General features: G+C 37.6%; 1 protein-coding gene across 4 annotated transcripts in view; it reads right to left on the bottom strand.

Moving 5' to 3' along the window:
* Window positions 1–13,003, bottom strand: part of ALB (albumin) — a 130,735-nt gene that overhangs the window by 3,881 nt on the left and 113,851 nt on the right. For all 4 annotated transcript variants that reach the window (XM_047798996.1, XM_047798999.1, XM_047798997.1 and 1 more), the window contains 9 exons: window positions 11,478–11,686; window positions 10,808–10,940; window positions 9,548–9,645; window positions 7,588–7,717; window positions 6,230–6,444; window positions 4,773–4,905; window positions 3,048–3,145; window positions 1,577–1,715; window positions 222–445 (listed from right to left, as the gene is read on the bottom strand). In XM_047798996.1, coding sequence (XP_047654952.1) covers window positions 222–445; window positions 1,577–1,715; window positions 3,048–3,145; window positions 4,773–4,905; window positions 6,230–6,444; window positions 7,588–7,717; window positions 9,548–9,645; window positions 10,808–10,940; window positions 11,478–11,686 — 1,379 coding nt within the window. The remainder of the gene's footprint in view (window positions 1–221; window positions 446–1,576; window positions 1,716–3,047; window positions 3,146–4,772; window positions 4,906–6,229; window positions 6,445–7,587; window positions 7,718–9,547; window positions 9,646–10,807; window positions 10,941–11,477; window positions 11,687–13,003) is intronic.

Here is a 13,003-nt window from a genome sequence, read left to right as displayed (position 1 = left end):
CTGAATGATTTGTAAGCAATATTATGATAACAATTTTTTTCTTTTGCTAAGAGAACAAAATGCCATCCATTTAATTCTAGACAATTTAATCCCCTTAATAAGGCCAATACTTAAGTACTCTCTCCTAAGGTGGATAATCACTACTTCAGAAGTTGTTCTTTTCAATTTACAGTTCTCACTGTCGTGACCACAAATGCGTGCAGTAATGAAATACTCCTCACGTTTGCTTCTTGATTTGTTTCTCATCCTCAGGAAGTGTGCATAGGTCTGCATGGAAGGTGAAGGTTCCCTCAACAAATTCTTTGGGTTTGTATGTTTCGTCTGGTGTCAGAGCAGAAAAGCAAGGCCGTCTGTTCACCAAGGACTCTGTGCAGCATTTAGTAACTTTTTCGCTCACTGGTGTCTTCTCGTGCAACACGCACAACCGGTTCAGGACCAGGGACAGCTGAAAACAGGCAGGAGCGCAGAAATTCAAAAGAAGCATAATGAAAAGTTTTCCATGAATTCCTACTTTCTAATGGACCAGAACAAATGTTCTATTTTAATTAGCAACACTGAACCCAAGGCTGAGAGGAGGCAGTGAGTTGCTTATCATAAAAACAAATATAAGGGGCTTTGAAAAACCTTTTAATTATATATGTCTACATTTTAAGAATAATTTATTTGAGAAATTAATTGAGTAAATAATTTGAGGTGAGCCCTGAGATATGAGTTGGAATAGGGGGAAAAATTCTTATACTGATACATTAAAGAAAAGACCCAAAGAAAGTTAAAATTTAGAAATTGCCAGGATAGAACATTGAAAATTCATGGCGTTTTTTTCAAAACAATGTTTCACTTTTGGAATCTTATCTAACTCCTCATTCTGATGGTCAGAATACTACAGGTGACCAAGTCTTGGCTGTCACCATCATATACACGACACACACCCAGGTTAGTCCACCTCTGCTTCTCAAAGTTCACTTTGTGAATCGCTACAGGAAAAAAGTTATCATTATCAACCATAATATATATATTTTTGTCTTTCTGTCTTTTTAGGGCCACACCCTCGACATATGGAGGTTCCCAGGCTAGGGGTCAAATCGGAGCTGCAGCCACCAACCTACACCACAGTCACAGCAATGCGGGATCCAAGCCACATCTTTGACCTACACCATGGCTCACGGCAACACCAAATCCTTAACCCACTCAGCGAGGCCAGGGATCGAACCCACAACCTCATGGTTCCTAGTCAGATTCATTTCCTCTGCGCATGATGGAAACTCTGTAACCACAGTATATTTTAAATGACTCACATAAGCTTTTTTTTTTTTTTTTGTCTTTTTGCTATTTCCTGGGCTGCTCCTGCGGCATATGCAGGTTCCCAGGCTAGGGGTCGAAACGGAGCTGTAGCCCCCAGCCTGTGCCAGAGCCACAGCAACTCAGGATCTGAGCAATGTCTGCAACCCAGGCCACAGCTCACAGCAAGGCCGGATCCTCAACCCACTGAGCAAGGCCAAGGATCAAACCCGCAACCTCATGGTTCCTAGTCAGATTTGCTAGCCACTAAGCCACGACGGGAACTCCAATGACTCACATAGTCTTCAGCACAGGACATTCTTTCTTCTTCAGGACGCTTACAACACCTAGAGCCCACTAGTCCTAGTTTTCTTGAGACGTCCACAAGAGTTGGAGTTGACACTTGGGGTAATTTCCTGGTGTAACGAACTATGAGCCTGTAACAAAATAACACATGTGTTTTCAGGCAGGCAAGAAACTGTCTTTTTCTAACAGTCTGTCAAGCAGAGAACACTTAGCCAAAATCCACTAAGATGATTTTCCATTCATAAAATTATCTTCATCTCCAGTTTCCGGTAATGTGAGGGAAGGCCTGTTATGAGCAGCTAATTAAGCCTAGCTTTGAATTCTACTTATCCTGCATAAGCTTAGGAGAGTGACCTAACTTATTATAATTCAGTGACATTAAAATACTTATTAGCTGCTTCTTTGTTTCAATAAAATCCACTGAGAACTTAATATATATCAGTACTGAACTAAATTTAAAAGACATGAGTGAATTTTCTCACCTATAAAATGGAAGGGAATATATCTGACACAATAGGGATAATGCAAGGATTAAATTAAAAGAAAAGAAGTATACAATCAGCCTGACATGGTGACTAGCATGTAATAATCATTTACTAAGAATGCTAATTACCACTGAAAGCCAATATATGACTGTAATCTACTCAAGGGAAGAGACTGTGTCTTGTTCATTGTTGTTTTTGCTGTTCTTACCAATTTTGAAGAGTGCTACCATACGCGGGCTGAACAATGACTATTTACTGAATGATGTGTACTTTCTTGTCACCTCCATAAATAAAGTGCTATTAAATCAGGATATTAATCTATCATATTACTGAGCTACTGCCATTCAAGACTGACTATTTCCTGCTACATAAAGCATTGCTGTATTTTGTTCACTCAAAAAATATTCATTAACCTTCAAGGGGCACCCTCAGTCCCTATATTCCAAGATTTGATATTTTCCCTCCAGTCTTACGAGGCCACTTTGTTAAACTACACTGAAATATGGACGTATTTATCCTGTCGACTATTTTTTTTTTGTCTTTTTTGTCTTTTTGTTGTTGTTGTTGTTGCTATTTCTTGGGCCGCTCCCGCGGCATATGGAGGTTCCCAGGCTAGGGGTTGAATCGGAGCTGTAGCCACCGGCCCACGCCAGAGCCACAGCAACGCGGGATCCGAGCCGTGTCTGCAACCTACACCACAGCTCACGGCAACGCCAGATGGTTAACCCACTGAGCAAGGGCAGGGACCGAACCCGCAACCTCATGGTTCCTAGTCGGATTCGTTAACCACTGCGCCAGGACGGGAACTCCCCTGTCGACTATTTTATCTCATTTTCTATGGGCTTTCTTGATGGAGAGTGATTCAAAATGTATACTTCATGTCATGATTAAAAGTTCTATTATGGGTAGTCTATATATTGTCTTAAATACTTACTAAGTAATTAAGAAAAAAATTAGCCAATAAGCAAAAATACTTACGCATTTTGGAATCCATACTCTCCAAGTTTTTCAAAAAGTTCACAGTTTTGTTTGATTAAATTCTTAGGCTCATCCACAAGAGGCTGAAATTTATCAAACTGAAAAATAAAAGGATTGTGTTTATGACACTCTGAGGACCAGATGCAGGTTGTTTTGGTCCCTTCTGGGTAGGATGAGATCCTTCCTCTTTTCTGCCCAAAGCCATGTAAATAGATACTTGACACCACATCTGTTATAACATGTCCAAACTGTTTATTTGGTGAGACTGTATAGGATAAGCGATTAAGAACATTCAGACTATGGAGTGAGAGTGCTGGTGTGGAAGCCAGGCCATCTGACTCATTTTCCAGTTGTGCAACATTGCTCCCCATCTCTAAGCTTTAGAACCCTCCTTTCTACGATGGAGATGAACTCACTTCACAAAATTGCTCTGTAAACCACCTGAGCTAATGAAATTAAAGCAGAGACTGGAGTATAGAAAAAACTTAAAGATGGCTATGATTCTAAGTATCACTATTATTAAGCCATCTCTCCAGGTGAATTCTGAGCTCTCTGAGATAAGAGACATAAGTCCCTGTGTGTCATCTGGCATATAACAGGTTCTCGGTACAGGAAAAAATGACTTTTCTCTGATTCTTTTTTTTTTTTCCTTTTTGGTTTTTGCTTTTTGGGGGCCGCACTCTCAGCATATGAAGGTTCCCAGGATAAGGGTCAAATCGGAGGTGTGGTTGCTTGCCTACACCTCAGTCACAGCAAGGCAGGATCCCAGCTGCGTCTGCAACCTACACTACAGCTCACAGCAACCCCAGAACCTTAATCCACTGAGCAAGGCCAGAGATTGAATCCATGTCCTCATGGATACTAGCCAGGTTCATTAAGCACTGAGCCATGGCAGGAACTCCTCCTTGGATTCTTAAGTTTGTAAACCACTATATGTGCTAGGAGTGTTAAATATCTCAAATAAAATAAAATTCTATTTTAGCATAGCTAAATGTGCTAGAAATTCTTGAAACAGATTTCTTCTCTTTAATTTCTTATAAAACTTTCCCAAACCATCTCAAAAAAAGATTTGACAATATTCTAAACTAATAGAATTTCACAATCTTTGTTAAGACACTAATTCTTTTTTTTTTTTTTTTTTTTGGTCTTTTCTAGGGCTGCACCCGTGGCATATGGAGGTTCCCAGGCTAGGGGTCAAATCGGAGCTTACACCACTGGCTTACACCACAGCCACAGCAACGTGGGATCCAAGCCGTGTCTGGGAGCTACCCCACAGCTCATGGCAATGCCGGATCCTTAACCCACTGAGCAAGGCCAGGGATCGAACCCGCAACCTCATGGTTCCTAGTTGGATTTGTTAACCACTGAGCCATGACAGGAACTCCTAGATACTAATTTTTGACACTTGATAAAACTTGGAATCAAGTTAACTTTCTTTATATCTAAGTTAAATGTCTTTTAATTAACATTTAAATTTACTTTACCTAACATTGTTCTCAGGAGTGTAAAAAAAGAAGCAGCATAGTCAGGGGTTGTAAATTTAGAGATGGCTCTCTTTGATCTTTCTTTGCTATTTAAGGCTATTATTTCTATAATGTTTAAAAGCACAGAATTGAAACCATCTTAAGATCTAAGTTTCACTAATAGCATTCTTTTATTATTTTTCTTTTCTGTTACTGGAATCAGCAGTCAAAGAGCTACAGTTTTTTTCCTCCAGAAACCTACCACTGTGGCATAGCATGCTGGAGGATCATCTTTGGCACAGCAGTCCTCCAGTGTGGCTTCATATATCTTGGCAATTCTCAGCAGCAGTGAGACAGAGTAGTCTGGGTGCCTTCTTGAATAGTCATACAAAAACCTAATTAAGATGAAAATAAAATAGATTCGGTTGGACCAAAGAGCAAGAAAGATCACTTAACTAACAAAAGTAACTCCTGTCTTAAAGGTCTGAATTTCTCTCTCTCTCTCTTTTTTTTTTTTTTTTTTTTGGTGGGGTGGGGGGTCTTTCCAGGGCTGCACTGCAGCATATGGAGGTCCCCAGGCTAGGGGTCAAATTAGAGCTGTAGCTGCAGGCCTACGCCACAGCCACAGAAACGCCAGACCCAAGCTATGTCTGCAACCTCATGGCAACACCAAATCCTTAACCCACTGATCGAGGCCAGGAATGGAACCCAAGTCCTCATGGATCCTAGTTGGATTTGTTACTGCTGAGCCACGACAAGAACTCCAGGTCTTAATTTCTAAGCCCGATGCAGTAAAGCTTAATTGCTAAGGACTTGAAGGTTCAGAGATAAATCTGTCAAATCCTGGCTCTGCCATTTATTTTATTATACCATCTTTGGCAGCTTATTAAAACCATCAGAGCCTCTGTTTCCTACTCTGTGGAATGGGGATAATAATAGTATCTATCTTATAAGGTGAATTGTGAAAAATATGTAATCTCTGCAAAACACACACTGCCTGGCACATACTGAATGTTTAATGAATGACACCTATTACTATAAGGTATATTTTGTTCGATTTGGACTACACCTCCGAAAAGTTCTGAGTAAATTCTTGACAGGTACATAATTTTATGAAATATTATTTAGTGCACAGAATACTATTATAATTGAGCAATAAAAATGCAAAATTTATCACCACACTTACTGACTTTGTATAATTACTGATTTTGTCATTTAATTGTATGCTGCCTTGCCATGTTACTGGACTTTTGATCTTTTTAACCAAATATAAACAGATGCCATATTTTTCTTTATAGTTCTTTGCTGCCATTAGGTAGATAGATAAGTAGATATAAAGATATATTACATATATTCACATATATATAAGTTCAAAAAAATCTCTTTGAATGAATGCATGAGTAAAAAATATGTATAAATTTATATATATACAAAATATTTCTACCAGTATTTCCAAAAGTATTCCTGGGGGGAATAAAAACTGACTTTTATTTTTACTTCGTATTCTATTGTTTGAGCTTTTGCCACGAGTATGTATTACTTTATGACAATTTTTTTAAATTAATTTTTTCCCTAAAAGTTTAAAGGCTGGGAGAGGAAAGAAGAAAGAAACATTGAAGGCAACATGAAAATTGTGGCAATTCCAAAAGAAAGCCTGAATAATTTCCTAAATCCTGAGACCTTATAAAATTATGAAAGGATTAATCCTTATCCACTTACGTGCCCAGGAAGACATCCTTTGCTTCTTTATAGTTTTTACAAACTTCCTTATCTTCAACAAAATCATGTTCTAATGGGTTCAGGTCTGCAGGCAATTCATCTCTTTCTGCCTCAGCAATGCAGTGGGATTTTTCCAAAAGAGGCTTATCACAGCATTCCTTCAGTTTAGTGGAGATTGTGTCTTGATTTTCACATATATATTTGGCAAGATCCGCCTACAAGCAAGTTGATGGAAATTGTTTCACATAAATTGACACCACTGTACTTCCTTCTCAGACTTGACTCTGTTGGCAGAGCATGTTCTAAGACTATACATATACCAACTTCTGTGAACAGTTTGTATGTGCTGCTAAGCCTAGAGACTCAGAATTACTAAAACATTTGCACTTGATTAAAAAAAAAATCTAGTCAATTATAGGGACTCCTATCAATTATTTATTAATTTTATTTAACACTGTTAAATCATTTAAGTGTTTAAATCAGTACTATTTTTCCAAATATTCCCCGCAGATTAAATTCAGGCATCTCAAAATTTAAAAAGCTAAATCAGGTGTAGGAGATTTTTGGAGAGTTAGTCACCATCATGGTCACAGACCTTACTAAAACTTATGAAATGTCTGCCTTAAATTTTCCAGAAAGTGTCCGGAGAGATTAGGATTTTGGTATTCCGTTATACTTTTCAGTTTGAGAAAAAGAGATAGCATACTAAATATTGGTGTATTTAACACAGAGAGTTAATTAAGAGAGAATATGGAGGAAAAAAGGTATGTAATTTCCAAATGTCTCTTCAGATCCCAGCCCTTCTCCAACTCCTCCCACCTCACAAAAAAAAAAAAAAAAAAAAAAAAAACTTCTTAGAAGTCTACCTTTGTAGACAGAATGAACTTCTTTGCAGAACAGATACTGACTCACAGACTGAAAAACTTAAGGTCTCCAAAGGAGACAGTTTTGGGGGTGGGGGATGCACTGGGGTTGTGGGACGGAAATCCTATAAAATTGGATTGTAATGATCATTGTACAACTACAAATGTAATAAAATCATTGAGTAATAAAAAAAAAAAAGAAAGAAAGGCAAAAAAAAGAAAGCCAAAAAAAAAGTCTACCCTTGTAACTGTCTTACTTCACTTTGAGGCTTTTGTTCTCAGATTATGAATGAAAGGGATTACAAATTAGTGAATGAGTTTATTAGAGCACTTACTGAGTCATTTATCAGATAAAATAAAGTACCACTTGTCAGAGAAAGGATTGAGCAGATTAGAGCACTGAAAACAATCTTAATCCATTCTCAGTTGTTTTGATGCTAAACCAATTGATTCTAATCCAACAAGTTACCAAAAAGCATACTGAGGATTCTTTACCCTGTCATCTGCACATTCAAGCAGGTCACCATGGCAGCATTCCTTGTGGACTTTTGTAAGATCTGTCACTATCTTGGAAATCTCTGTAAAGTCAGCCTTGGGAAATCTCTGGCTCAGGCGAGATAATGACCTAAAAATAAATTTTTCCCATCAAAATATTATTAGCAGGCAACATTTTATGTGAACATGCTAGGAAAATACTACATATAACAAGACAATTTAGGACAAAATAACATAAAGAAATCATTTGTAAAATTAATTAGTTCTCGGAGTTCCCATCGTGGCGCGGCGGAAGCAAATCCAACCAGGAACCATGAGGTTTCGAGTTCGATCCCTGGCCTCAATTAGTAGGTTAAGGATCTGGCATTGCAGTGAGCTGTGGTGTAGGTTGCAGACACAGCTCAGATCCTGCGTTGCTGTAGCTGTGGTGTACACTGGCAGCTATAGCTCTGATTTGACTCCTAGCCTGGGAAACTCCATATGCAGTGGATGCGGCCCTAAAAAGCAAAATAAATAAATAAATAAATAAAACATTAATAAAAAGTAAATATTAAAAAAATCATTGCAATTCTCAGTAAAATTTTTTTAAATAAAAAAATAAAATTCATAAGTTCTTATTTTAATACTAGTTCTGAATCAAACTGTTATCTAAGGGCAAAATGTTTCCTTAGGGCAGAATGATTCATTTTAAGAGTGTGTATGGTGGTTAGAAGTCCAGCAATTCATAAAGCAGAAATCAAAGAGGGATTATAAAAAAGGCAACATTCTGAGAGGCATCAAGTTTGGAGCCCAGAGCTGACTTCCAGATCTGTCTTTATAGCTTATTAACAGTGTGACCCTAGGCAAGTTAGTTAGCCTCTCTGAGCTTCCATCTCTACGGAATCACAACAGCTGCTAAACCAAAGGACTGTTGGGAGGATTACATTATATAACACTAATGAAAGCACTGTATGAACTGGGACGTGCCATGCAAATTCCAGTTATCTTTTTTTATTAACACATTTTTCCTGACTTCTAAAGGTCTCTGAGCAAAGAAATTTCATAACTTCTTCAAGATTAGAGAGATTTGATTCTGCATACTTTTTACCAATCGGATTGATTCAGCAATCTCTAAGCTCAATGGCAAGATATAAAAGACTTATATCCACCTATTTTCCCAGATCATTTCAGACTCACTAAATCTGATAAAAGATACTTCTTCTCCCCAAACTAATCATAGTCTATTTAATTGTGTATCATTTCATGTTAGGGTTGTTTCATTTACTGATTTGGTTGATTTTGGTGGTTTGATGGGCAAAGATAGTTAGCTCAAGTGACAGTTTCTAGAGAGCTTGAAAAACGTCATTTTTATTTTGTTTCCTGTTTGTGTTGCTTCATTGTTGTCCAGAAAGTGAAAGATTGATGAGGGAGAGGAGCCTGTTCCTTGGCTCAGGTATTGAAGGATGCTTCTAGAACTAGCTAATAACAAACTGAGGCCCAGGCAAAAGAAAGAGATTAAGAAAATGAATGGAGCTCTGAGAAAATGAGAAGAAAACTTGATGGCAGAAATTAAGTACAAGGACGTAAGAAGACAAGAAGACACCTTCAGATAATTGGTTGTGAGAATGGAGGTGAAGTACGATTAGAGACCCTAACTACATTTCTATAAAAATATGGGCCGTACTATTTAATACTGAGATCTCAATCATTATAAATCTATGAGAGTTTAAACACTTGTCCTAGAAGAACAACCACAAAAAGCTGTCCTCTAAATTCTTTGATTACTCAGAAAAAATACGATAAAAAAATAGTGACAAATTGTCATTGATGCTCTGGTTTTCACGCTGTCAAATTTCTACTTTTTAGACATCCAAAAAGATGTAGGTGAAAGTACTTTGCAAAATGGCATATAAATGTACAATTTGTCAGCTGAACCATCATGATTTACATCATTATAGAGATGTAAACTAAGTTTAAATACCATGCTTTGAAAGCTCTCTCTCCGAATTTTTGGATACTGGCACACCTAAGTCTCTGTTTGGCGGCGGAAGTCAGTACTTTTTCTCTCAGATCCTCAATCTGCAGGAAACAAATAATTTTGGAAAAATTAGGAAAGAAAAATTCTGCACAGACCATCCCCTTCATAAGCTCAGATGAGGCTAAGCCAAATTAAATTTTAAAGAGATAATTTACACCTCAATTCCTAAGTACTCACTACTGGCAAATAATTATCTTGCTATGCAGAAAGAGGAAAATTCAGTGTGGTCATAGTGGAAAACTCTACATGGTTAAAAACTTGCATGGAGGCATTTCTAGGGAAAAGGGAACTAAAAGGAAAAGTGTAAGGGCAGAATATACTAATATCCTAAGAACAGAACTTTGCTGACCTCTTAATTTTGCATATAACCCATGTCAATTTCTCCTCCCCCAACTCTCTTAACATCAATAAACCCCCTAGAAAAGAGAATGCAGTATATAATAAATATTTATGGAATGAATAAATAAACTCAGGCTTCTAGATGTAGTTAACATCTCCCCCACTTAGAATTCCTTCTCCAATTAAAAAAAGTCCCATGAAATTTTTTTTCATGTTTCAAGTCTCATGCAACAGAAACTGAGTGCTCTTGCTATGCAATTTTAAAAATGAGCCTCTGGGAGTTCCTGTCATGGTTCAGCAGTTAACGAATCCGACTAGGAACCATGAGGTTGCCGGTTCGATCCCTGGCCTTGCTCAGAGGATTAAGGATCAGGCCTTGCCGTGAGCTGTGGGGTAGATCGCAGACGCAGCTTGGATCCCGCGTTGCTGTGGCTCTGTTGTAGGCCGGCGGCTACAGCTCCGATTCCACCCCTAGCCTGGGAACCTCCATATGCTGCAGGAGCGGCCCTAGAAAAGGCAAAAAGACAAAAAATTAATTAATTAATTAATTAATTAATTAAAATAAAAATGAGTTTCCGTATTTCACTATAGCAACTAGGACTATAAAAAGAGGCGAGATATTTAGACACATACATAGTGATTCCCTCTACCAGACCCACTTTGGCAAACCTTAGAAGGAGGAAGATGGAAGACATAGGTCTTCAAAAAAGGTGAAAGATCTTTGAGGGAAAGAAGAGGAAGGAAGGCTTTCTTAACCAGGTAAAGAAATTTCTTTCAGAGGCTTAGGTTCCCTAAATCCAGTCATAAGATGCCCCAAAGCTGAGGTTTGATTACGAGTTGGTTCTGCTTTTCTTCGGGGAATACCTTTGGTAACAGGCAGGCAGCTTTATCAGCAGCTTGGCAGCATTCTGAAAAAACATCTTTATATATAATGGCATAATAAAGGAGTTCTGGGGCGTAGAAATAGGGATGTCTTCTGGCAATTTCATATAGGTATCTAAATTTTTAAACAGAGAAAAGAGACAGTCATTTTTCTATAGCAGACAGTATTTCAGGAATGTTGGTAATCAGCATTTTTCCCAGAGCCTCCAAAGCCCAGACATCTAATTTTCCAGTTCAGCTCAATTTGCTCATGATGAACTTGCCATTCTCGTTCTTGAAGTCAGTGAAAAGATTAAACTTAAACATACATATACACATGTAAAATAATTACATTTTGATGATATGTTTATTGACAAAAGAGAAATTCTGAGAATACTAAATATATATATGTGGATATATTTATAATATTTTAATACATGTCAACTTCAAATATTTTCATACAGGTCATATCCTGCCTTGAAGAACTGAAAAAGACCTTTGAGCAATTTTTTTCATCATGTAGAATTTTGTATTATCATATATTATTTCCTGGGAAATTGTCAGAACAAAAGCTTCAAAGCTTAAGGTTGATATCTTTAATAGTAATTTGTTATACTGAGTCTTCACCTATCCATAATTTTTAATTTTGAAGCATAAAAATCTGATTACTTACTTTCCCCAAAACTTCTGTTCATCTTCCTGGAAGTCAGCGCATAAAGCAACAGGGTCTGGTTTCAATTTAGGGATGTCGGGGTTATCATTTTTGTGTTGGAGGAAGCATTCGTTTCTCTCAGGCTCTTCTTTTTCACAGCAGTCAGCCAAGTCACCATAGTGTTCACGAAGGGATGGAATTGCACATAATTTATCTCCAAAGAGAGTGTGCTAAATGAAAGAGAGAGCAGGCTTCAGATTGCTGGGCAGCTTTTTATTTTCCTCATACTCAAAGAATAGTATTAAAAATCAGCATCCTTGGAGTTTCCGTCATGGCGCAGTGGTTAATGAATCCGACTAGGAACCATGAGGTTGCGGGTTCAGTCCCTGCCCTTGCTCAGTGGGTTAACCATCCGGCATTGCTGTGAGCTGTGGTGTAGGTTGCAGACACGGCTCGGATCCCGCGTTGCTGTGGCTCTGGCGTAGGCCGGTGGCTACAGCTCCGATTCAACCCCTAGCCTGGGAACCTCCATATGCCATGGGAGCGGCCCAAGAAATAGCAACAACAACAACAACAACAATAACAACAACAACAAAAAAAAGACAAAAAAAAAAAAAGAAATCAGCATCCTGGAAATCTTGGTTAGGAAATCATATAAAAATCCACATTTTTTTCAGGTTTAGAGAGTTTCCCTTGATTTGACCATCTATATGTAATTTTCATAAGAATTAACTGTCTGTCACACTCTTATTTATAGTGGATAAAACAGAAAGGCAAAAAGTCCATGGCTTTAAGGAATGAGCATAGCTCCTATTTCCACCTGAGACTAAAGGTTAGGAGAGCAATCACCATAATAGAAAATCAAGGAAAAACAATTCTCTAAGTAGCAGATGAATTCACTTTAGGGAGAAGAGTGTTCAGATAGTTTCTCATTTTATCTGCTCCTTTTTGAGAAGTCCAGCCTTTTAGTTAATACTGTTGAAAACTGAGGAGTTATGCAATCCACTATATATTGTTATCACAGTAAAATATAGGTTTTTTGTTCTAGAAATATTTATTTCAAAGCACATTCCATTAAATGAGTCCTTTCTGTCCTCATTAAGTTTTACTGGGAAAGTAAGTGTAATGTTAGGCAAAATAAGCTGCTCAAGACAGATTTTATTAATTTTTTAAAAGGTATTTTTTAAAATTCACATTTAGATCCATATTATTGCACAGAGTTAAAGAACTGATTCAGATTACTCAGCCCATAAAAAAGAACAAAACAATGCCTTTTGCAACAACATGGATGAACCTAGAGATTATCATACTAAGTTAGACAGTGAAAGACAAACATCATGTGATATCATTTTTATGTGGAATTAAAATTTTAAAAAAAAGGATAAAAATGACCTTATTTGCAGAACAGAAACAGACTCACAGATTTTGAAAAACTTATGGTTCCCAAAGAGGACATGTGGGGGTGAGGGAGAGATAGACTGGGGGTTTGGAATTGGTAAATGCACACTATAGTATATGAAATGACTGGCCATCGGGGTCTGCTGTAT

Source organism: Phacochoerus africanus, chromosome 10 (assembly GCF_016906955.1).
Source record: "Phacochoerus africanus isolate WHEZ1 chromosome 10, ROS_Pafr_v1, whole genome shotgun sequence".
Lineage (NCBI taxonomy): Eukaryota > Metazoa > Chordata > Mammalia > Artiodactyla > Suidae > Phacochoerus > Phacochoerus africanus.
This window is presented reverse-complemented; position numbering and strand designations above follow the sequence as displayed.